Source organism: Leiobunum rupestre, chromosome 5 (assembly GCF_980474605.1).
Source record: "Leiobunum rupestre chromosome 5, qqLeiRupe1.1.hap1, whole genome shotgun sequence".
NCBI classification, from domain to species: Eukaryota; Metazoa; Arthropoda; class Arachnida; order Opiliones; family Sclerosomatidae; genus Leiobunum; species Leiobunum rupestre.
Window position 1 is genome coordinate 56,884,549 of NC_143388.1, and position 26,527 is coordinate 56,911,075.

Here is a 26,527-nt window from a genome sequence, read left to right on the forward strand (position 1 = left end):
CTGCGGTGTTACGCGTGCCGTACACTTAGAGATGATTAGCGATCTAACCACCGATAATTTTTTATTGTCATTTCGGAGATTTGTGGCAATGCGAAAACATTTAGGAAGACCGAACACGATTAAAAACAACTGATAAAAAACAATCGACACCCGAACGTTACAAAATATTTTGGATCCCTCAGTATATAGTGGTTAGGGCGGCTTGGTGGGGAGTGTCTTGGGAGCGGATGGTTGGCCCTCCGAAAAACCCTGGGTCTCACCTCCCTATTGTACGAGGAGTTAGAGACCCTCTTGATTGAAGTCGAGGCGAAGATAAACTCGAGCCCCATTACATATCCATACGAAGGAGCGGGGGAACCGGCTCCATTGTGTCCGGCCCATTTTTTAATTGGAACTAGATTAACTTCCCTTCCATCAAGAGTGTTTTCCGATGGAGGGTTCCAAAACGTAACGCAGTGAGCGTTAACTTAAAAGATAAAATATCGTCACACTCTTTTCCATCGATTTTGGTCGCGATGGAAGTCAAATTATTTGTTAGAATTGCGTTCGGCCCATCACACACTTTCCCGCAACCCATCCAAACCTTTAAAGATAAATGACGTTGTATTGGTGGAAGATGGCGGTAGTTGAAGTAGTCCAGATGGGCAGGGATACTATTGTGCGGTCATACGTAGTGCGGCTGCCGAATGGAAACCGTATAAAACGATCAGTCCAAATGCTCTACCCTTTAGAAATTTAACGTTTTTTGAACCAGGTTCAAAAGTGGGGAGGGTGTTAAAAATCAAATTGATTTGTATACTGTAAATATATTTGTTTTCAATTAGAATAGAATGTTGTGAATATTGTATGTATTTTGTTGTATATATTTCAAAAAGTGTTCGGGAATATTTTACTCTTTTCTTTGAATGTGGCAATCGCCACTAAAGGGTTTTCCCTTGTCAATTCTTGTAAGGGATTAGTGGTAAAGCGAGGTAGAAAAAGAAACCCCGAACTATTTTTACCGACGAGTTGTTAGCCCTTCGACTTACGGCGCCATCTTGTATGTAGAGTTGGAAAGGAAGGGACTTGGGTTTTTCCGAGTGTCCACAATTTTATGTGCGGGGGAGTGAAAATCCTAACGGGTCCCAAGCCCGAAAAATATAGAAGGGCAGAAGTTCTAAACGATTAATATTGTTCGGTCTAGGCAATGTGCGCCGGCTAGCAAAAAAAAATAATTTATCAGATTTGTAACTTTAAGACTAACGTGCAGTCTAATATTAATAAAATGTTGTTTTAGTTATATGAAAAGTTCACCCATTTTTTATTATTTACCCGCGAGGTTTAACGTGCTAGGTCCCGGTTTACCCAGTGCTAGTTAGGGTGGTGTTTCAGTCCGCTGTTCTAACTCGAAACTTTCAAGCTCTCCCAAAAGCTAGTTCGCGCCTTTAATCCGCAACAGAACCTTTTGGACTCACGAGCATGATACATGTAAGCACACGACAATACACAGGGATCAATATCGTACGCAATGAACAAACCATTTCCGTTTTTACCTCTCCGAGGGGACAAAGTCCCCTAGGAGGGGTTATACAACGACCGTGTCTGTCTGTGGGTGGGTCTGTCTGTCAGGACTGCGAACGCGTTCGCATTTTCGGTGCAAAGTGTAATCACTGCGTACGCAGTTTCTCAAAGGGTTGGCAAAACCACCGTGTGACGGTGAGCGTTAACGGATGCATTTGCGGTTTGGTTTGGATGGTGTTTTTTCGCTCACCGTCGTGACGGTTTGGTGTATTACGGTTTTTGTAATGTTTATGCGTAGGTTGTGAGTGTTGAATTTGTTGTGTTTGTGTTCTGATGGATGTGCATGTTGAGTCTGTTGTGTTTATATGGGCGTTTTCTCTCCAACTTCTTCTTAATGACTTTGGGACGGACCGAGTGCTGAGTGTAATGCTACCTCTCAACGTCCAATGGCAGGGTTTCCACCAGTTGTACACGGTATTCGTCTTAGTATCAATTTGCGATCGCATCGGGCGGGATTTGAACCCGAGACCTCCTGATTGACAGGCTGACGTTCTACCACAGAACCACCGACACTTGTTACGCCTTATTGAAAATTAGACCTTCAGCTTTATCGGAAGCGTATTTAATAGAGTACGAAATTTTGGTTTAATTGAAATAGAATTGAAATTGAAATTATTGCATCGAAGAAATTCTAATTTAGCGTTTCTCTATTGATTAAAAACAAATGCGCCACCCAGGTTTCGAACCCAGACCATCCGGCTTGGCAGTCGAGCGCTCTACCACAGAACCACCGATAGCTGCTTAGATTCACTGAAATTAAGACAGGCATCGTAAGCATAATAGGTAATAAAGTCTTTTTTTATTAATGAATTTATGAAGGCCTAATCTGGTATTTTTTAAAGGTTAAATCTTGTTTTAGCGCAGTCAGCCGAGATTAGAGGGTTAAAGGGTAGACCCTGTGGGTGGTCCACTTTCTTAACGACCTATATATAGTTCTGTTAATTCAAAGGAGATAATTTAACGTTAATTGCTTTAAAAGCTGGCGGTTAGTCAAGTGGCTCTCTGTGCTTTGTTGATGGTAAGGTTTTTGCTTCTTGTAAATACATTTGGTGTGGATATTTGGATATCTACGATTTCTAACGCAGTCAATGATTTCTTGGGTGTGCGAGTCATTATATGATATTGGAAATTGGACGGCATTGGTCTTTTTCATGTGGTATGCGTCACAACGTCAACAGGAAGTGAACGAGTCGTCCACTACCAGATATCTACGGTATCTTCATCAAGGGCGAGTGTTGAAATAAAATGAGCGTTAAAGATGCGGCAAGTATTTCGTAAGCGAGTAATTCCAAAAAGCCTCTGTAGATATTTCATTAAAATTTGCTTCGTATTATATTTAACTGATAAACTTGTTCTGTAAAAGGGTTTAATTCAATTGTGCATTGTTATAGTACGTCTAACTTACTGTTGTAACTACTTAACTTATGATATTCTGAATAAATTAAAATTGGTCGTTTCGTCTCAATTATTTTAATTATAATTAAAATTTTATACCAGGCGGGATAGAAATGGGTTAATATTTTTAACAAATAACTCTAAATTGCGGAGATATATCTTTAAGGGTTATCTCGAAAAATTAATACCACTAGGGACAATTCTTCCGAGGAGAGGTATATTTTGGCTTGCCAACTTGTTTAAACAGCACGGAACCACATAACCATGTAAACAAACTCCAAAAAAAGATACGTGGTTTTAGAAAAAATTACGTTATAGGAAACGTTTTATCAAATCCCTAAAACTGCGAACGTGGTGATTGCATTTTGCCCGAAACTGCGAACGCGTTCGTAGCCCAGGCAGACAGAAAGACACGGTGATTACCATATCCCTCCTAGGGAACATAAAAAAATTTATAATAATAACCGAATCGAGCAACATAAATTCAAATACTTAGAATTTAAAAAAAGTCAATCCAAATAACCACACCAATAGAAAATGTAATAGTAAAAACCGAAAACAACTCACCAATAATGTAAAAAAATTAACTAAACTGAATATTGATGACTTAACGACAGCCGCGCATATATCAATATAAGTCAAACTAACGAAACCACTTAAATTTAACTATTTTAACTAAAAAATAATAGGTACGACCGGGAAAAAAACCATTTAGCCAACAAAACCAAAAAATCGGAAAAGAAAAACAACGCGTTATCTCGATTAGTAAATAAATACTCAACCGTACGTTTGCTGGGAATCCAGTTACTTATTTTATCAAAAATTAGTATATCGCAAAAAATTAAGACCTAGTTAGGATAAATAGAAAAATAGCTACTTTATTTACACATTAAAATTTTTAAAAGGTACAGCATTTTATTTTATTGAAATATTCACAGGTATCTTTTTATATTATTACTAATTATGATTACTGAATTACAAAATGTTGTTAATTTATATAAGAAACGAAACATAAACACCATTTATTTACGATTTTTCTTAAACTGAATTTCTAATTTTCAGTAAAGCGTGAAAAGTGTCGGTGATTCTTTGGTAGAACACTCGCCGGTCACGCAGTAGGGCCCGGGTTCAAATCCCGACCGACACTATCGCAAATTAAAAAAAAGACGTACACCTTGAACATATGGTGGTAATTCTTTCACTTTTATGCTAAGACGTATAACGAAGCCCATAGCGCTCGATCCGTCCCCTCGGAGAAGTAAAAGTAAGTCCAGGTGCTAATACGCAAAAACAAGATCATACTACAGCCAATGATTACAGTTTGTCTAGAAACTGCGTTCGCAGCCCATACCGACACGGTAATTTAAAAACTCCTTCTAGAGACCAAGTTACCTCGGCGAGGTAAAAAGGATGAATTCTTCTAAAACCAAGGTCTAGAAATACAAAGTCACTAACACCACACGCAACGAAACATTTTGTGTTCTGCAAAGCCAAACCAGATAACGCGTACATTTGCGCCCGAATGAAACTGAGTATACGTATTTCGTGGTGAATTGCGAATTTGTGAAGCAAGTCTTGTTTCCGCTCATTTCCGCACCGACATATTCGGCGCGAAATTGGTTACATCTCACTCGGTAGATAGGTCACTGGAATTACACGCGCTCCTGCGTACTTAAAAACATTTGAAATCTTTGATATCCATAATTAATATTTCAGGGAGAGTCCCAAAAATACCGTCATATGTTGGACTGTAAAATAATTATTGTTGAAAGTATTTTATTTAAAATTACGGTTTTTAACAAGTATTAAAAAAGGAGTATTTAATTTTAAATAAAAATGTATTTAAAATATAATTATAAATACTTTTTCAAAAAGTATTTAAAATGAAATCATAAATATGTTTTCAAAAAAGTATTTAAAATTAAATACTAAATAAACAAAATGTATTTAAAATACAAGTATTTAAATTGCTAGTTAACACTGGTACCAGGATGGTGATATTCGATGCAAGAAAAACATTTCGTTTCTCTTTACATACATGTGTCAGAATTTATAGCCCGGTGTACAGGTAAGATTTAAACCACACCACCGGAAGTCTATCATCAGAATGCCCAACGCCAGCGTCCACAAGCCCGGACAGGTGACAAAACCAGCATGTGCAGTAGAACCCTACTAATGATGGTCGCACCCTCGACGCAAGCTGTTCAACCCAGCAGAAGGTTCAGCAATAGGTCGACCAGCTCGCCACTTCGCACACAGCAGTGGGATAGAGAGCGGATGCTCTAGCAACTCCGGCCGACACCCTACCTAGAAAGGTAGAGAGCCAAGCCCTTTGGAAGGAGCGCCTAAAGGGGAACGGTGGGCACACTGCAGCCCGCATAACCCGGCACCGGAGATCCCGGTGCACTCCAAAAGGCTGGGAAACAGGGCCGCCGTGCCCGCATATGGAGGCCCGCCGCCCCACAGCAGGCTACCCAATCTGCCGAGGCAGCCAGTTTGTCCGGACCCTCTCCGTTAGCCTGAGCCGAAGCTCAGTATCCAGCCCAAACCTGACCGAAGTCGGAGGTGGAGATAGGATCATTTGATCGGAGCTAATATCTCCCAGTGCGCCACCGCCATTATGGGTTACAAGAGCCGGACCCCGACTCCCCGGTAAAGCCACTAGTTATTACACACTCCGACCACTTTAGGGCCTCTCTTTACAATCAACAAGATGGCGAGTCAAAATATACCTCTCCTTGGAAAAGTTTCCCCTTGGACGTATTAACTAACGATATACCGCCATATTCAGAGAATCCTCCTTAAACTTTATCCCGGTCCAATCCCAACCGGTAGATTATTTTTATTATAATTAAAATTTATATCACAAATATTATTGCCTTAAACAAATTTGAAAAATCAATAGAACTAAAAACCAAATTTAGACCAAAAACGTTATTAAATTAACAAAGCAACAAAAATGAGAAATGAAATACAAAAGTAACAATTATTAGAACGCTCACGAAAAGTAATATACATACGTTCGAAAACCGTTTTTAAATACAAAAACCAACCCATTGTATTATAGGTCTTAATCAATCAATTATATACGGAAAACTAAAGTTACTGCGACAAGAAAAACTATAACTGAAAGCAATAATAAATACTGCGTGGGCTCACCACGACAACCCAACAAAGCCGGTAGAAATCAATGCAAATAAAAAATCATAGACACAATCTTCTTGACATTATCAACACTTTCGATAGACGAAATAAAACAAGAAACATAACCAATAGAAAAATATATTATAATGACCCAACTTAGTAACAAGTTAATTAAAATACTTCGGAATAAAGAAAAAGTCAATTCCAATACCCACAGTAATAGATATTGTAGTAATGTTCAGAAATAAGCAATAAAAAATATATCATGACAACCCAATCAAACAACCAGGTAATTCAAATACTTAGAAATCTAAAAAAGTCAATCCATTTACCCACGGCAATAAAAATTGTAAAAGAAAAACCAAAAACACTTTACCGTTAATAATTCCCGGCTTAAAACGCACCCTAAACTGAGTAATGAAGGCCAAATAACTGCGCGTATCTCAATATAAATAAAACCGACATTAGCACATTAATGAAAATGTATCAAACATTTAAAAGCCGATAAGAAAACACGTAAAATAAATTACGAAATTACGAGTAAGGTAAGCAAAACGAAAAGGCATAAGACTGAAATATTTACAAATTGCAACGGTTTTTCTAAATGAGCCATTACACTTGAAGATTAAATACCGATAGACCCGAAACTTTGTAGACCAACCAGGGGTTCTACCCTTTATCCCTCTTATCTCAATTTCTCTGCCGACCGAACTAAAACAAGATTTGACCTTTATAATTTCATACGTAAAACAAGTATAATAAATTTTAAGCAGTAAATGAAATTTTACACGATATCCCGTAAAGCTAAAAGAAGAACGAAAGTGTAAAAGTATATGAACTGTTAATGTACTCTTCAGTAAAGCGTAACGTGTATCGCGGGTTCTGGGGTAGAACGTCCGCCTGTCAAAGAGGCGGACTCTGGTTCGATTTCCGTCCGACGATATCGTATATTGATACTAAGACGAATACCGTGAACATTTGGTAACCCTCAGCTTTCGGTCCGTCCCAAAATCAGTACGTTGAAGTTGGAGAGGAGAAACCCCGTAAATACAAAACACAAACTCAACCTTCATACACAGTACACGTAAGCACGATGATTACCTAGGTAATATAGTACCCTCGGAGAGGTAAAAACCTCTAACTGAAAAGTGAAGGCTTAACGACAATGGGTTTGTTGTAATATAAATAGGAGCGCGTTGTATACAATTTGAATTTTTTATAAATGAACACTTGAAAAGTAAAACAAACTGTGTTAAATATGCCGACCGCGCTAAAAAAAGATTTGAACTTTATAATTTCATACTTAAATGGCTTTGTACAAACGCTTTCAATGTGTCCTACTTAACTCAAAAGAGAAAAAGAAACTAACAGGTTCAATTAAAACTAAAGTAAGCAAATTTCAAGTTGAAGCTCAAACAAGTGATTACTTAAGGATTATCTTATGAAAATAAGGAATCATTGCCAGAACGCAAAGGGCTCTGGAAGCATGTGGCACGTGAAGCACAAACACTAACAAACGTCACAGTTGACGAAGCCTTTGTGACGAAGTGGCTTTTCATTTCGATGAGGACAACATTTAGTTTTTTTTTAATGCTGGAGATTTCACCAGTCTAATTTTCCATATCTGAACTAGTCAGCTCGTCATTATTTAGGATTCCCAGATTCTTCAGGGTCTAGTGAGCGAGAGTTTGCAACCGGTGAAATTATCAGGACAGAAAGCCGATAGAGCCTGTTACCGGAACATTTGTAGCCACTCACCTTTCTCCATGGTAATTTAAAGAGGAAGATCAAATGAATATCCAGATAATGTTAAGCAAACCATCCAGGACTATAGTAAAATTAGGCAAACAAATCATCCAGGACAAATAAATAAATCGTTTAGGTTCATTTCATTTTGGTCATATTCTAGTCTTTCCTATCAAAGTGATCTTAAGTTGTAGTTCTTTGATAATATTTTATCATGTTTCACAGCGAAAATGTGATACAATTCAAATGATAATAACAATATATAGAAAATCAAAGGTTTTTTGGTACTTTGGATAAATATAATTTAATTTATTAAATTACCTTAAATAATTTCACTTAAACTTAATTACCCGAGTTCCCTTAAAAACAAGCTGCCTGACCCAATACCTAAAGGGAAATATTTTTGATAACCTGTACCTGACAAGAATCTCCAAAACGCACCACCAGCACACCCCTACTTCTAATCCATTGTTATCGTAATAGGAATTATTGTGACCACGAAAGTCTGGTCGGTAATGATGCTCTGCCAAGTGGATTATTTAAGACTTTAACCTAAGCGAGGTTTTGATTAAATTTATATACGGCAATGTAAAGGATTAATAATATTATATTAATGATAAACACATAAACGAATTAAGGTCGATATTTTATTCTCACGGGCGCTGACTAACTTGGTAGTGCTGTCAAAGCAACCTTAAGGTTCCGTAAAACACTTCTACAATGATCTGATAATAAAAGCTGGGAATGTAAAAGCGTAGCTGCTGCAATGATACCTTCGTACGGTTCCTAAACAACAAAGGAATTGTTTTTTTAATCGATTTTAGCCTTGCGAAGATGTGAGCTTTGAAACGCGCGTGCCAAATATAAATTCACGGCTTCATTCCGTGACAACACAAAAGTATATATTTAAGAGTAATGCAAACTATATATTATAATTTAAGTAAATGCTGTCCTACTTTTATAATGAAATGTTCAGTCGTACGATCATAATTAAGAGTTTCTATCAGCACTAGCAAAAACATTTCCTTGTGTTCAACATTACGAATGTTGTAGAGCTGGTGACTATAACTATAATGATGATCGGGGCTCCCTACAAAGAGTAAATCAGTTAAAATTTCGATGATATGATTTACATAATGATAAAATGATAAATTAACGGTTTAAAGATCAAAGTGATATTCGAATTTCTATAACGTAAGGGAGATGATTAAATCACTATTTAACTTTTAATCATTTAATCATGTTTATTAGGACACCCTTAAGCTTTGTGTTCGACTACCTCGTGGTTAAAGGAAATCTGTGAGATTCACGAAGTATTTAATAGGTATGATGAGAAAAACACTCAACCCGGTATATGTACGAGCCAAAATATTATTTCGTATTTCATTGATTTAGGTAAGTGATTTAAAAATGTTTTTAATGTTTAAATGTGTCGATAATTAAAAAACAACCTATTTTGAGGCTATGATTTTGTATGCGTAGGAAATCAAACTAACGGGAAATGAAATTCAAAAATCCCTATTGTTTTTAATGCTGAAAATAATCTAGAGTAGTGTAAAATCACACAATAAGATCACAGAAGGTTAGTAATCTTTTAATCGAGACCATTCTAAATGGATAATTGCAGCTGAGTTTATTCTTGGGTTAAGAATTGGCTACTGGATATAGAACTACCACTTTTTCTGGTTTTTCTAAGTTCCGATACGAGTTTTGCTTAGACAAACAAAACGACGCGATGCTGCAGCTGCAGCGGGCGTGTAGGAAAACGTGGCCACTTGTTGGTAGGTAATAAACATGATTATAAAGTGTTTTCAATATAATTCATGCAGCTCTAAAGTAAGTAGATATGTTTTTATTACTTGAGAATATTAATATAAATATAGCGCAACCTAACTTTCCGCCAACAAATCGACAACCGTTACTTTTTATATATCCAGACACTTTTGCGCGTCAATCGCTAGCAAGATTGTATACATATATGAAGTTATTTGAGTTAATTTTTTTACAGTAGTCACTCAAAAAATATAACTTTTTCATAGTTTTCAGTCTTGTAAGTCATTACTTATCGCAACAAAAGTGCCCTCATCTGAACAGATATTACTAAATAACAATGAATTCTACTTCTGGTCAACTTGTGCAAGTAATGGTAAGGGCATTTAACAAGTTATCATAGACATCCAATTATTAATTATATATCTTAGTGTGCCACGTGTTATAAATAGCTCAAGTTGTCTCCCATTTTAAAGCTCCGGGTGCTTCGCCTTGTAAAATAGCTCCGAATACTTTGTATTTTAAAACAGCTTAGAAAACCACGCATTTGAAAATAAATCAGATAACAACGCACATTAAAAAAGCTTGGACTACTTAGCATTTAATAATAACTTAGGGGGCGAAGCGTGTTAAAATAATAATAATCAGCTAGGCTAATACCCAAGGCACCACCCTAGGCCTAAGTCATCGAGCGACTTTTAAAGCCTTTAATTCAGGTGGCCGGGTCACAATGCGTAGGAGGGTGGTGGCAAGCCCTGCAAGCCACACGAGCCAACAGCTCCCTACACTAACTATTACCGTTAACCTCAACAAGTTTTAATTTAAGGGGAAACCCAAGATCTTGGGGGAAAACCCCTTAAATAACTAAGGGTGCGCGGTATTTTAAAATAACTCATTCAGTTTAAGTAAATTTAATGCGGAATAATATATCTATATCTTTCAGCTGAATCAATACCTCTTTAAATGTGTGATGGAAAACAGAAATATTCAATTTGAAAATGTACATTTTGGTTTTATAAACGTTTTTAAGGATCTATTCAATAAAAGGTATAATCATAAATTAGCTTTAAGCTCAAATCTAAGTTTTAACTGCAAATTCTAGAAATGTTTATCAATAATAAAAATAGCAAGGCCCAACAGATCGTATAGCTTTTGTACAGTGTCTGACAGAGCTTTTTTTCTTAAAAATTAAAAAAAAAGAGTTAAAAAGATTTCTTATTAGCAATAACAAATTAATTGTTAGTTTTTTATGCTCTAGAATGTTTTAAAGCTAAAATTTTATCTTTGTTTAAACGGCTCAAAAATATCTAAGCACATTTAAATATTTTAAAAATTAACAGGAAAATTTCAATTTCCTAATAAGTTGAACATTTTAAAGAAAATGGTACTACCATATCAACTTAAGACAGCCTTCTCTGCAATCGTGGTAATCAACAAATTAACTTGATTTTAAATAAGCTTACTGAATTCGTGATATTCGATTGATGAATTTAGTCAAGGTATTCAATATTTTTTAAATCGTAGTTTTCGAAATGGATTTGAAACCTTCATATTCACTAGTTTATTTCAATCGTGGAATTCGAAGGATAATTTTTATACTTGTTTTCAATTAATTTGTAAAAACTTTGATTTCAATGATATCTTCATCCTGGCGATTTAAAATTTTTAATTACAGCTTTTGTTTAAAATATATTTTAGATTAATAAGCGTAGTTTCTTATGGGACACATTCGGATTTGGCTTTTACGAAGGAAGTGAGTAACAGAAGTTATATTTTGCCATTCATTAAAAAATACTGGAAAATGCTCATTCCAAATAAAACTTAGTTTGTATAGGTGGTGCCATCTGTGTCCGGGAACAAATCTGTTAATTTTTTTTTCTATTTTGTATGAAATTTTACAGTATGGCGCCATGAATACAAAATAGGGAGAATGCTTTTGGAATAGAAAGTTTACGTGTTTCTATAAGTGTATGATACCTCTAAGTAGTCAAATGACTTTGAGCACCGCGTATTGTGGTTATGTTTCTCACAATAGACCTATACTCTTTCCGCATCGTCTATAAACGTAGCCGTTACACAACTTAAAATTACGGAAGCCGACGTTTCTTTAATCACATTTGCTGCAGGGCTAGCCTGAACTGTCAAAAGAAAGATAAATATGTCAGCGGTAACAGCTCGAAAAATAATCGTAATGCTAGAGCTCGGAATTCGTATAACTTTAGATATTGACCGATTATTACGTCAGCTTATAGCTTCTAAATCCCCAGGGCCTGCTTCGGTCCCTTGCTAATGAGCTGTTTTTCCCTTTGTACATACTCATTTCTCTCTCATTTGCTCTATGCGAACTCCCACTACCTTGGGAAGAGGCCCACATAACCCCCATCCATAAAAAAGGTTCTAGATCTGACCCCACAACTTACCGCCCAATTAGCAATCTCAATCAGGTTCCTAAATTTTCTGAACACCTAGCCCATGACCAAATTACTTCTTTTCTGCACAGTACAATTTTTTTCTCCCCCTCCCAACACGGTTTTCTTTCCAAGCGGTCTTGCCTGACAAACCTGCTACATGCCATTAATACTTGGCCTCGTTGGCTTGATGAGGACTATAATGTAGACATTATTTTCCTAGATTTTTCCAAGGCCTTCGTTTCGATTCGATTCCGCACAACATTCTACTCGAGGCGCTTCAGGTATTGAGGGGGCCGCCTTGTGTTGGTTAAAGAATTACCTCGTAGACCGTAAGCAAAGGGTTGTCCTGCAAGGTCAGGCTTCAGCTTGGGAGTTCTGTGAACCAGGGTGTCCCTCAAGGGTCGGTCTTTAATTAATTATCTGCCTGCTGTTGTGTGTGTTGCCTTGGTTTTACTATTCGCTGATGACACACAACTGTCTCACAAAATTAAACTACACTCCGACAGGCTGACCTCGACGCGGTAGTTACCTGGGCTAACTCTCATGGCTTATCATTCAACACAGCGAAGTGTTTGGTGCTCCATCTCGGTCGTAAAAACCCAAACTATGTTTTCACTATCATGGGCTCCGCTATTTCATCGACTCTTTCTGAACGTGACCTCGGTATCACAATGGATCCCAGTCTTAAATTTTCGATTCATACTCACAAAATTACTAAGCGCATATGCTACATTGCTGGTCTTATTCGCCGCAATTTAAATTTACTCCCTGTATTCTGTAGCTTGGGCATAAGCCCCTGAGGCTTTCCAAGTGTTTTTCTTGAATAAATAAATAAATAAATGATTTTGGTCCACGCCATATAGGTTAATTATGCTGGGTAATATACTTAACCAACTTGTCTAAATTTGCACGGTGTCGTCATTTGTCGAGCCAGAACGCCATTACACTAAAGCTGACACTTGCATGAAATTCGATCAAATTCGAATTGCGTTCCATTAAAATTAATAAATGACCAACTTCTTCTTCTTAAGTTCAAAATTGTTAAAAATAAGAATTAGGTTTTTATATTCCTAATTGATTGACGTTCCAGTGGCGTATCTGAGGAACCGCAGACCCCACGGGACCCATGACATTTTTACAAACTAGGGGCCCTTTCGTTTTAAGTATTAATTTTTTAATTTGAAAAACAATTTTAATTTTTAAGCCATAATTAATATATTTCATAAAATTTACTTCGAAACTTACGAAAATTGTACTACGGCTTCATAGCAAATAAACATTGTTTAGTATAAAGAGTCCTTTTGATATCCTGCGGGTGGTTGGGGGGGGGGCAAAATATGTCGTTACGCCATTGGACGTATCGTTTGATTTTGTAACGCAAACGGCTCGAGAGTAACAATGCGAAATTCGTTCAAATTTGGATCTCAAAGAAACGAGGGAATCGCCGGGAGTAGTGGCGTACTCCTGTAATCTCAAACGTGTGGGTGGTAGAATTTGTGGATGGCCATTTGAGGACGACCACCAATCCCCCAACAGATGGTCGGAATACTTCCGCCACGGGTGTCCTCACCCTTGTCCCCACGTATCCCCCCGTTGGCGTGGCCGTTACACATATCTCGCCTAAATTAATCAAATGGACGAGACAGCTGAATTGTCCCACACGTCACAATCGACTAAAAAAGGGGGAATACACCAAATTGGGAAAATGACCATGTCTAATTGATTGACGAATAGTTTGATTTTGTAACGGGGTCGTCGTTGTGCGGGGTCGTAGTTGTACGGATATTAAATTTTGTGGGAGCGGTGTACTGACGAGGGTGAGTAACGTAGAACGGTCTTAGGGATCAAAACCAATTGAAAATATATCAAAAATACGGCACTGTGTTACTCAGAGCCCAGAAAATGTCGCCATTTCTACTTAGTTTTGTGATCTTCGGGAAAGTTGATGGCGAATCCTAATTTCCGCCTCACAGGTTCGTCCCTGAACGATTTCTCCTCCACCCAGCACCAAAAATGTACCGACGCCCCTATTAGCTTTGTTAAATTGGTGGGAGAGGTGGTGAAATTGGTTGCAAATTTAAAACAATTCGAAATAATATTTGTTGTATTGTTTTGGGCTACAGTATATCCTACGGTATTTCAAGTGAGGTAGTCGTAATAGCGCATGGATATCCGAATAACTTCGGATTCTATTCACGAACATGCCGAAAAACGTTTAAACTTTTCAAATGGATATGGCTGCGTCTTTATTTTAAAGTACGATGTTCAAACGTATAATATACACTAAGAAAAAAAGGCTCCGTGTAGGTCGGAAAAAGGGTTTCCAAAAATGTCCCTTATTTCGAACCCTTTTTTGGCCTAGTTAGAACCTATTTGAAAGGTTCCATTTAGCATCACCAAGGGTTTTTATCGAACCCCCTTATGGTTTTATTTAGCACTGTCAGGGGTTCTACCTGACGCCGCCTCGGGTTCGATTTGACCGCCACCACGGTTCCATCTAGCGCCGAAGGGAATTCCAGCTTATACCGCTTACGGTTCCGCCTAACACCATCAGGGGTTCAATTTTAAGCCCTTCATGGTTTCACCAAGAGCCGTCAGGGGTCCCTCTTCACACCCCTACGGTTCTACCCGACGCCGCCTCGGGTTAGATTTGACCGCCATCACGGTTCCATCTAGCGCCGAAAGGGGTTCCAGCTTAAGCCGCTTACGCTTTTATCTAGCACGTCCAAGGGCTCTTCTTCAAACACACCACGGTTCTACCCAACACCCCATAGGTCCTTTAATAAGCATATACAGTTCTAGCAAGCGCCTCTAGGGTTAATTTTTAAACCCGTAACGATTCTACTTTTTCGCTTAAGAGGAGAAGTTCATTTCTAAGCCCTCCACAGTTCTAAGTACCACCTAAACGTATTAATTTTGAAAAGCCAGCATCTCCAGGGTTTCTATTTCAACACTCTATTGTTCTATTTAGCACTTTCAGAAGTACGGGTCCGTCCTTCAACATAAAGAATTCTACTTGAAATCCTATAAGATTGTATTGGGTTTGCTTTAATTTATATACCTTAGCTTTGTCAGCCTACTTTCTTTATGAGTTTTATTCCAATTAGCAGGATAAATCATGAAAAAAATTTTCTTGTAAGTGAAAATAATAGTATTTATTTTTCTTTCATGTATCTAATTTGCCAACAAGGTTGCAGACAGCAATTGACATTTTTTTGGGGTATATTCCAAAAATTACCTTTTGGAAGTACTCCAAGATTTTACAAAATATTTTGGGGTATTGTAGCTGGAAAACGAAGTACGAAGCAAAAAGACAAACAATTAATTTTTTTAAATTTGAGATATCTTCATCCGAAACAATAGCGTTGGTGTTACGTGCTTCGGTTCAGCCTAAAAGAAAAAGATCAGATGTTTGGTATGAACTAAGAGTTTTTTTAATCAATGATATTGAGTCATCCATCATTGATAACAAATTCCCTCCGATATAAAGAGCGTTTTTTATTACACAATTATTTAGCAAAATTTTAAATGGGCGACTTAAAAATTGTACGTTTATAGCCCTAATTACGTATAATCTTATACTAACACGATAATTAAGAAATTACTCAATAAAATTGGTTTCGGCTATTTGTGCATAAATTACTAATAGGGACTTGGCAGCATGACGTAGGTCACCTATGCTTTTTTCAATTGAAGAAAAAAAAGGATACAAGCATGGCGGAAGTAGCAAAAGGTGTGACATCATGCTGGCAACTTGCCAAGTCCCTATTAAAAGTTTGAAAATCGAAGGTTTTTTATTTCGCACAGTATCAAAATCAGTTCAAGACCAACTATAGTTTCTGCTTGCTTAGGCTATAGTGCCGTTGATTTTAAAAAAATTTGATTTGTAGGTAATTACTCGTAAATTACTTACCGCGTAGAAGAAAATGCTTCTTCGTCCCCTCAATTCTTTCACCAACTTTAAACGCCGCTAAGCCGATCTAACTGAACACCAAAACCGCGAAACAAAAATTGTAGACCGTAGACGGGAATTTGGACCAGAGAAAAATTAAACAAGTTGGCAAGCCAAAATGTACGTCTCCTCGGAAGAATGGTCCCTAGAGGTATTAATTTCTCGAGATGGCCCTTAAAGATATATCTGCAATTCAGAGTTATTTACTAAAATCGTAATCCCAGTTCAATCCCGCCCGATATAAAATTTTAATTATAATTAAAATAATTGAGACGAAACAACCGAGTTTAATTTATCCAGAATACTATAATTTAAGTAGTTACAACCGTGAGTTAGACGTACTAAACAACAACAAAAATTACCAATAGAAAATTATAAAAGAATATTCAACCAAGAAACAAGTTAATCCAAATACTTCGAAATCAAGAATAAATAAACCCAAACACTGAAAGTTGAAAAAATTATGTGAAAGGAAAAACGAAAAAAACCATTACCGTTAGCAAAACACGGCTTACAACGTACAATAAATTCCCGTTGACGGATAAGTTAGGGCTCTTTAAAAATAAAAACAAACAAACCCAACTGCAGTAAACATCTTAATCCGTCGTAATGACGACCCAGTTAAAAACCAGACCAACATAAATGTAAGAGCAGGATGTATACAGCTCGAAATTTTCTTCATAAATAAACCATTACGCTTGAAAACTAAATACGCTACACAGAATAGATAGAAATATACGACTGAAAAAACGAAATAAATTACAAAAAACTAACTAGGTGAACCACCCACGGGTTCTACCCTTTAACCATCTTATCTGCTGACTGCGCTATAACAAGATTTGACCTATAAGTTTTCATACGTTAAAAAATGTAGACTTTAAAAACTATTAATATACTCTTCCGCTTAAGCTGAACCATTTGGACGTTGAGACGTTTACCGTAACCCTCAGCACTCGGTCGGTCCCAAACATCGAAGATTCTTCACGTACAATCACAATTCGCAAAGAAAATTATAATACACCCAATGACAAAAAGAGAGCGTTTTTGGAAAAACCTTTTCCCTGATTCTAAGAAAATGCTTACGCAGCGATTAAACTTTGCTCCGAAAATGCGATCGCGTTCGCAGCCCAGACAGACAGACAGACAGACAGACACACACACACACACACACACACACACACACACACACACACACACACACACACACACCCTCTCAGACACGGTGATTGTAATACCCCTCCTAGAGGACTATGTCCCCTCGGAGAGGTAAAAAAAAGGATTTCGTTTTGAAACGAAAGGGAAACAACAGTCAGCTTCAAGACATTTTAACCGCTCTTTGCCCTCCCCGAGTCTCTCTATCTCATAAGCGTGCGCAGATCTTCTCGTCAGGTGCGGTCAATTAAATCTTTTCCGCTCCCATTTAATACCAAAATCTTTTTAAAGTTATATTAAACGTTAATAAATCGCTCCACAGTGACTGTAAATTTCCATGTTAAAGATCTATTAGTCAAGAGCGAAGAGCACGGCGTCTAGAGAAACGTTATTAGCGTACATATGACAATATTCCACGATACCGCTATGCAATTAATCAAGTTCGAGATATATGTCAGGGCCACGCCAACGGGGTTATATTTGGGGATAGGGAAGGGATACCGGTGGCGGAAATATAACAACCACCAGTTGGGTAATTGGTGGTCGTCCTCTAGCGGTCATTCTTATTATCTCACTCCCAGACGCTTTGGATTACGAGAGTGCGCCACACTCCGGCTTCACGGAACATTCGTCTCATATCGTGTGCCATTGTCGTCTGTAAGCTGAGCTCACCGAAGTGAACAGAGTTAATGTTACTCTAGTAGCATACGAAGATTCCCAGGCGTTTTATACAAATTTATATATTAGATATTTTAAAGTAGTATACAGTGTATTTAATATAATCAAAAGTGACATAATTACCAAAAATGTGTCAATCGAACCTATTTCGTAATGAAAGTTACGAGCGAAGTACAAGTTGGGAGGAAAGAAGTTAAAACAAAGAATTAACGCCATGTAGTGAGGAACGGATGAACTAAGTAGCACTGGTCAAAGCTAGTGTATTTTATGATTTTTCGTCGTTCTGTGGAGATGAGCTAGCCATCTTCCTACGATATAATACCATAGACTAAAAAAAGAGCCAGAAAGTACGACAATAGTCTTTTATGTGGTCGATCTCGAGTCGAGCATTCATTAAACCTTTAGCATACGAAAGTACAGGGATTGTCACACTTTTGTCAATTATGTCACTTTTGATATAATATATGTTACCACAAGTACGTATAATATATTTATTATGAGTTATAATATCATTTTTATATTATAAGGTTTTATAGTGTATTATAGTGTATTATATTGTATTGTATTATATTGTATTATATTATATTATATTATATATATTATTTTATATTATATTATTTTATATTATATTATTTTATATTATATTTTATATTATATTATATTATATTTTATTCTATTTTAGGATATGATATGATGATATTGTTTTGTGATGTTATGTTATATTATATTTTATATTTATTATATTTGTTTTATACGTTAATATAATTTAACTTTATTACCAAAGTTAGTATAATATACTTAATATTTGGAGAGGCCTATTATAAAGCATCTGGAAAACCGGGTGGTATAAAGATAAACCTTTCAGGAAACGTAATAAACTCTAACAACCAAAAAAAAACCATTGTAATTTTCAATAAATCCATATTTTAAAGAACCTTTTGGAGTTCTATTTAAAACTCTTGGCTTCAATAAAAAGCCCGGGACTGCAAGTGGAACACTTAGGTTCCAAGAAGAACCTATTCGTGTTCACGTCGAAACCCCAAGGTTCCATGATAACCCTATAGGTTCCAACGCGAACCCCATTGCGTTCCGGACAAAACCCATAAGGTTCCATAAAAAAAAATTGGTTTTATAAAGAACCCTTAAGTTCCAGGAAAGCCCCTTTGCTTCCAAGAGTAGCCCCGAGGTTCTAAGAAGAACCATTTCTGTCAAGAAATACCCTAACGGTTCTACAAATAACCATTTATCTCAAGAAATACCCCCTAATATGGCACGCCAAACGGGACAAAATTATAAACCGTCTGGTGGAGAGAAGCTTTTCTCTCGTGGGGAGATGTCTAAGTCTCGTGGGGAGATGTCGAAGTCTCGTGGGGAGATGTCGAAGTCTCGTGGGGAGATGTCGAAGTCTCGTGGGGAGATGTCGAAGTCTCGTGGGGAGATGTCGAAGTCTCGTGGGGAGATGTCGAAGTCTCGTGGGGAGATGTCGAAGTCTCGTGGGGAAATGTCGAAGTCTCGTGGGGAAATGTCGAAGTCTCGTGGGGAAATGTCGAAGTCTCGTGGGGAAATGTCGAAGTCTCGTGGGGAAATGTCGAAGTCTCGTGGGGAAATGTCGAAGTCTCGTGGGGAAATGTCGAAGTCTCGTGGGGAAATGTCGAAGTCTCGTGGGGAGATGTCGAAGTCTCGTGGGGAGATGTCGAAGTCTCGTGGGGAAATGTCGAAGTCTCGTGGGGAAATGTCGAAGTCTCGTGGGGAAATGTCGAAGTCTCGTGGGGAAATGTCGAAGTCTCGTGGGGAAATGTCGAAGTCTCGTGGGGAAATGTCGAAGTCTCGTGGGGAAATGTCGAAGTCTCGTGGGGAAATGTCGAAGTCTCGTGGGGAAATGTATTTTGTCTCGTGGGGAAATGTATTTTGTTTCGTGGGGAAATATATTTTGTCTCGTGGGGAAATATATTTTGTCTCGTGGGGAAATATATTTTGTCTCGTGGGGAAATATATTTTGTCTCGTGGGGAAATATATTTTGTCTCGTGGGGAAATATATTTTGTCTCGTGGGGAAATATATTTTGTCTCGTGGGGAAATATATTTTGTCTCGTGGGGAAATATATTTTGTCTCGTGAGGAAATATATTTTGTCTCGTGGGGAAATATATTTTGTCTCGTGGGGAAATATATTTTGTCTCGTGGGGAAATATATTTTGTCTCGTGGGGAAATATATTTTGTCTCGTGGGGAAATATATTTTGTCTCGTGGGGAAATATATTTTGGCTCGTGGGGAAATATATTTTGGCTCGTGGGGAAATATATTTTGGCTCGTGGGGAAATATATTTTGGCTCGTGGGGAAATATATTTTGGCTCGTGGGGAAATATATTTTGGCTCGTGGGGAAATATATTTTGGCTCGTGGGGAAATATATTTTGGCTCGTGGGGAAATATATTTTGGCTCGCGGGGAAATATATTTTGGCTCGCGGGGAAATATATTTTGGCTCGCGGGGAAATATATTTTGGCTCGCGGGGAAATATATTTTGGCTCGCGGGGAAATATATTTTGGCTCGTGGGGAAATATATTTTGGCTCGTGGGGAAATATATTTTGGCTCGTGGGGAAATATCTTTTGGCTCGTGGGGAAATATCTTTTGGCTCGTGGGGAAATATCTTTTGGCTCGTGGGGAAATATCTTTTGGCTCGTGGGGAAATATCTTTTGGCTCGTGGGGAAATATCTTTTGTCTCGTGGGGAAATATCTTTTGTCTCGTGGGGAAATATCTTTTGTCTCGTGGGGAAATATCTTTTGTCTCGTGGGGAAATATCTTTTGTCTCGTGGGGAAATATATTTTGTCTCGTGGGGAAATATATTTTGTCTCGTGGGGAAATATATTTTGTCTCGTGGGGAAATATATTTTGTCTCGTGGGGAAATATATTTTGTCTCGTGGGGAAATATATTTTGGCTCGTGGGGAAATATATTTTGGCTCGTGGGGAAATATATTTTGGCTCGTGGGGAAATATATTTTGGCTCGTGGGGAAATATCTTTTGTCTCGTGGGGAAATATCTTTTGTCTCGTGGGGAAATATCTTTTGTCTCGTGGGGAAATATATTTTGTCTCGTGGGGAAATATCTTTTGTCTCGTGGGGAAATATATTTTGTCTCGTGGGGAAATATATTTTGTCTCGTGGGGAAATATATTTTGTCTCGTGGGGAAATATATTTTGTCTCGTGGGGAAATATATTTTGTCTCGTGGGGAAATATATTTTGTCTCGTGGGGAAATATATTTTGTCTCGTGGGGAAATATATTTTGTCTCGTGGGGAAATATATTTTGTCTCGTGGGGAAATATATTTTGTCTCGTGGGGAAATATATTTTGTCTCGTGGGGAAATATATTTTGTCTCGTGGGGAAATATATTTTGTCTCGTGGGGAAATATATTTTGTCTCGTGGGGAAATATATTTTGTCTCGTGGGGAAATATATTTTGTCTCGTGGGGAAATATCTTTTGTCTCGTGGGGAAATATCTTTTGTCTCGTGGGGAAATATCTTTTGTCTCGTGGGGAAATATCTTTTGTCTCGTGGGGAAATATCTTTTGTCTCGTGGGGAAATATATTTTGTCTCGTGGGGAAATATATTTTGTCTCGTGGGGAAATATATTTTGTCTCGTGGGGAAATATATTTTGTCTCGTGGGGAAATATATTTTGTCTCGTGGGGAAATATGTTCTGTCTCGTGGAGAAATATATTTTGTCTCGTGGAGAAATATATTTTGTCTCGTGGAGAAATATATTTTGTCTCGTGGAGAAATATATTTTGTCTCGTGGAGAAATATATTTTGTCTCGTGGAGAAATATATTTTGTCTCGTGGAGAAATATTCTGTCTCGTGGGGAAATAATTTAATGTTTTGTTTTAAATTTCGAATTTTACGCGCCGAGAGCGCATGACTACTCCCCACGAGAAGTTTCAAACATCTCTCTCTGTAACTTCGAAAAGTTTCTCTCTGTAACGTTTTAAAATTTCTCCCTACAACATGCGTATTTTTCATACCCCCACGAGACAGCGTAAGCTTTACCCGAGGCCTTCACCCACCGTGCCTCTCTCCGTGTCTCTGGGTTGGGGTAGGAAAAATACGTTCGTTGTGGAGATATTTTGAAGTTTCGTGGGGAGATATTTTGAAGTTTCGTGTAGAGATGTTTGAAAGTGCACGTGCACTTTCGTTGCGCCAATTTCAAACACAAATAAGGAATTTGCTCATTATTCGCTTTTATTACAATAGTTTAATTCCCAAACGTTTTTTTTCGGGAATTTATTTTTCAATTTAATCGAAACTCATCGACTGGGATCCCGTTGGGGCTTCAAGGCCCCCACTGAGTGGCGTAACCACAAATTTTGGGCCCCCCGCGGGATATCAAAAGGGCCCTTTATAAAAGAGTTTTTAATCGTTCTGATTTGTAAAATGTGCCGATATAATATATTTGGGCAGTGGCGGACTGGGTTTAGAAATATTGGTTGTCAGATCAGGGGCCACCATGTGGAACACGTTCTCTCAAGTTTAAGAGGAAGTGGCATTCCATGGGAGCCAATATGGCCCACTTGTCATCGAGCAGGCTGACACCCTCGGGTGTCCACCGCTGTATTTGAGCTTTTTTTCCAAAATATATTTTGTTTATTAACAATTGGTACAATTGGAGGTTTTTTATGACAATATTCAAACAAGGAGAAACTTAACAAACTTCAAAATATATACACCAAATGTTATGTTATTCAATTTATAAGATTCATAAAATATTTTTTAGATTTTATAGAAATATTAATGATAATAATAAATTAGCTTTAACTGGATATTCCTATATTATTACGCTTTATAAATAAAATTGATGATCCTATTTTCTCCGACTCAGATATTAATAGGTGATTATGAAAAATATCGGTGGTCACGTGATTTGGTTAAGTACTACCAAGTTGAAAGTTTCAAAATTGGTCCATTTGTAAATTCGTCTGGCTAGTTGGGCAAGGGTTAGCGAGATTTCTCTAATTTCATTGTTCAATCGAAAGGATTTTTCGTTTTTCGTTTTGAGAGAAGTTTGCAAAGTCGTTAAATTAAGGTAATTGATTTATTAAATGAAATATATTAAAATTCTATCCAAATTGATTTTAATTCATTTTCAGGTTTAATTCCTTTCAACCATAGGCGTTAGTACCAGTTCTTGTTTAAAGATGTTTAAACCGTTCGTACAATATAATACTAGATTTAAATCCTAATTATAAGTGTGGTCATTTATTTTACAGCCTTTAAAATGTTAACTAAAATTGTGTTGTTTCTTTATCAATACTTGGTCTAGAACTATAAGAAATAAAAAAATATATAATAAATTTGTTAACTTTATGTATTTTTAATAATTTTAGCGAGGGGCAGATCACTCCGCGTAATCGGTGTACCTTTGATTGTACTAATGGGATTACGCGTAATCTTTGAAGTCCCTGCCTTTGGCAGTGCTAATCTAAGCGTAATCCGGTGTACAGACTTTCTAAGAGTGGTTAGCCCCTCAAATTATAGAAAAATACTAACTTTTCAAACAATCAATCCATGGTTGGTGCTTTTTAAAAACGCGGACGACCGCGGGCCTCGGTAGGTGCAGACGAATTTAAGCAGCCGACGCTTTGTCAAAAAAATAACCAACTCCCGTGAGCCTCTGCGCGCAATTCTTTTCCATAATCACCTATTAGTATTTTAATATTGTTGCGTTGTCTCCTTCTTCAATGCGTAATATAATATATAATACTGTGGGACTCGTGAAGAACGCACTAACATTTAAGAGTAAACTAACAATTCAGAGCTGCCAGTCAAATACTAGAACATTTATACATCACTTAACTTCACGCTCGCCATCTATCTGTAATAAATGGAAAATATTTAAATTCAAGAATAAATACGAGGATGACGTTGTCAAGATCAAGGATGTATTTATTCAAAATTAAGGTGAATAACCAAATCGAGATGATTTCTAGCCTTTCTCTCACGGCTCCCCGTCCTAGCTTTGGGGACCCTGAACCAACACTGTTCTTCAAATTCAGTCTATCAATGGCTCGACTCAGCTGAACATCGTTAAGGGCCTAACCAATTTATATTTATTCATTTTCTAAATTAAATTACTTTTTTTTTACATTTCTGTCAAGGTACGAGTTCAAACCCAACAATTTTATTATTAAATCGTTATTTGACCTGTCAACTATGTGTGAAAAAATATCCGACCACATTTGGAGTTTAATATTTCTAGGCTGAAACTTTGAGCAGAAACGTTTACAAATTTAATTTCAAACTCGATTGGTAGACGTCGTTACTTCTCCCCAAAATTTCTACAACGCACTAAACCTATATATATTTGAATAAAAGTGGATACAAACGACCGATGGACTGCTATTTGGTAAAAAAAAAATTATAAAACGTCCATCAAAATTGGGGGCTATAAAGTTAAATCCTAACAAATTTGGAAACATTATAAAAGGATGTGACGTATTGGGACCGATAGGTCTTTGAACTAAAAATCAATGCGCGAAACTCTGAGTAAAGACATTAAAAATTAGTATAAAGCCAGATCATCCAACATTAGACCGGTTTCGCAATAGTACTGTGGCTGTCTGTGAAATGAAATGACTTTTACCAACGACGTTATGAGGAACAATTAACCACGAGCCGATTGGAAACTGGCGTATTAGGCAGTGACGCCGTCTATCAGTGGGGGGGGGGGGGGGGGGGATGAGTTCCAAAACTTGTTTAGATAGTCAACTTCAACGTTCTTCCGTCCGTCGCTAAATCTGACATATATGATAATTTCTTCTTCCTGGAGGGGGCCGTGCACCGTGTCCCTTCCCCTTGTGTACGCCACTGCCGTCTATTAACAATATACTTTATTCGTAACGAACCGGAGCTTTATTTAATTGCTTTCGGCTGTGCTTTTGACATTTTATCAGTTATTGCCCCTCCCCCAAGTTACAAAACTAGTGGGAGAGGCCGACCAGGGCGGACTCCACTAAGTTTTAGTAAAGTCAAATCGGTGGGTATTCCGACAATGGAACTTTCTGATTTATATGGGGATGATATTAAAGTGAAGCCAATAAACCAAAAATCTCCAGCTTATAAAATTTTATTCAGCAAAAATTTTAAGTATCGTGACGTTTTTGCAATAGCGGATACACGTGGTCATAAATTTATATACCGGTGCTCCAAGCGATCAAACAGCCTACTACACCGGTGGTCTCATCAGAATGTCCTACACCAGCGTCCACAAGCCCGGACAGGTGACAAAACCAGCATCCCTACTTACTGATGGTCGCACCCTCGACGCAAGCCGCTCATCCCAGCAGAAGGCGTAGCAATGGGTCGACCAGCTCGCCACTTCGCGCACAGCAGTGGGATAGAGAACGGATGCTCTAGCAACGCCAGCCGACACCCTACCGAGAAAGGTAGAGAGCCAAGCCCTTTGGAGATAGAACCATTTGATCATAGCTATTATCTCCGACTGCACCACCGCCCTTATGGGTTACAAGAGTGGTACCCCGACTCCCCGGTAAAGCCACCAGATATTGCACACCCTGACCATTTAGGTTTCATGGATAAGGACAGTTCACGTGTAAGAATTTAAAGCCCGGTGCACCTAGTAACAGAGACCATATCACTTGAGGACTATCATCATAGTGCCCTACGCCAGCGTCCACAGCCCAAATAGGTGACAAAACGAGAATGGGTAGCAGAGCCCGACTACTGATGGTCGCACCATTGACGCAAGCCACTCAACCCAGCAGAAGGTGCAGCAACGGGGGGTTACAAGAGCCGTACCCTTACTCTTTGGTTAAGCCAACAGATATTGCACACTCTGACCAATTAAGGTTCCTTGCACAAGGACAGTGTAATAAGAGTTAACGCCAAATTTGTGTAGAAAAAGCCAACTTTTGGAACGGTTTTGCGGCAGGTGACACAATTACTGGCCATGAGATGAATACCATGAGACTACAAAGGCCCCTTAAGTTTGAATTGGAAATAAAATAACGTAAATTCAGCACATGACAGGTGTGGGGGGAAAATAAATTAGGATCTACGCTACCAGGCGGAGAAAAAGAGCAGATACTCCCAAACACGCCACCCGTACCACCGTTACTTCGTCTTGCCGGTTGCCTGCATTAGGGGATTTATGCATAAGTTTCAATTTCTCACTACCAGATGTATTCTTGTAGCTAGTTTGGCCAGTCATTTGTCTAACGCTAAAATCCCATTCGTTTCAAACCTAGGGTGACCTTGAAAGTCTTATGTTTATAACAGTATAAGAAAGATTAAGGAAGCTATATATATATCTCTCTGTTTTAAAAAAAAGTAGCCCGCTTCGAATCGCAATTCTGGATATTTGTCAGAACACATTTGGATCGCCTTAATAGAATATTTTTTTGAATTTTTTAGATATTTGTTTTGTTTGCGATCCTCCTTCCTCCCGTTTCTCGTTTTCACTTTTGTTTTTCGACTTATTTCTGATGACAATAGCTTTGTGTTACCTGAGGACGCCAAAGAAACGTTTAAAAAAAACGAGTTAATTTTTAAATTTGTATGTGTTTTTTATTATTTTAATTGTATGTCACCAGGGGAACCAAAACCCTGGTTACACTATTAATTTATCTAACTCGTAATGGTCAATAAAGGATTTCAAGGGCATATAATGTTTAAGCTTTGATCCCCAAAATA

At 37.8% G+C, this 26,527-nt stretch overlaps 1 protein-coding gene across 2 annotated transcripts in view; it reads left to right on the top strand.

The window, feature by feature from the left end:
* The first annotated feature begins 8,887 nt into the window (after window positions 1–8,887).
* The window catches only part of LOC149945358 (uncharacterized), a 34,650-nt gene continuing 17,010 nt past the window's right edge, over window positions 8,888–26,527 (top strand). Inside the window, exons 1-7 of one of the 2 annotated variants that reach the window (XM_090174747.1) lie at window positions 8,888–9,039; window positions 9,097–9,240; window positions 9,328–9,427; window positions 9,495–9,626; window positions 9,885–9,991; window positions 10,559–10,662; window positions 11,314–11,368. In XM_090174747.1, the coding sequence (XP_090030873.1) occupies window positions 9,956–9,991; window positions 10,559–10,662; window positions 11,314–11,368 (195 nt within the window). In that variant the 5' untranslated portion in view covers window positions 8,888–9,039; window positions 9,097–9,240; window positions 9,328–9,427; window positions 9,495–9,626; window positions 9,885–9,955. The remainder of the gene's footprint in view (window positions 9,040–9,096; window positions 9,241–9,327; window positions 9,428–9,494; window positions 9,627–9,884; window positions 9,992–10,558; window positions 10,663–11,313; window positions 11,369–26,527) is intronic. The other variant, XM_090174745.1, reaches the window with a different exon arrangement.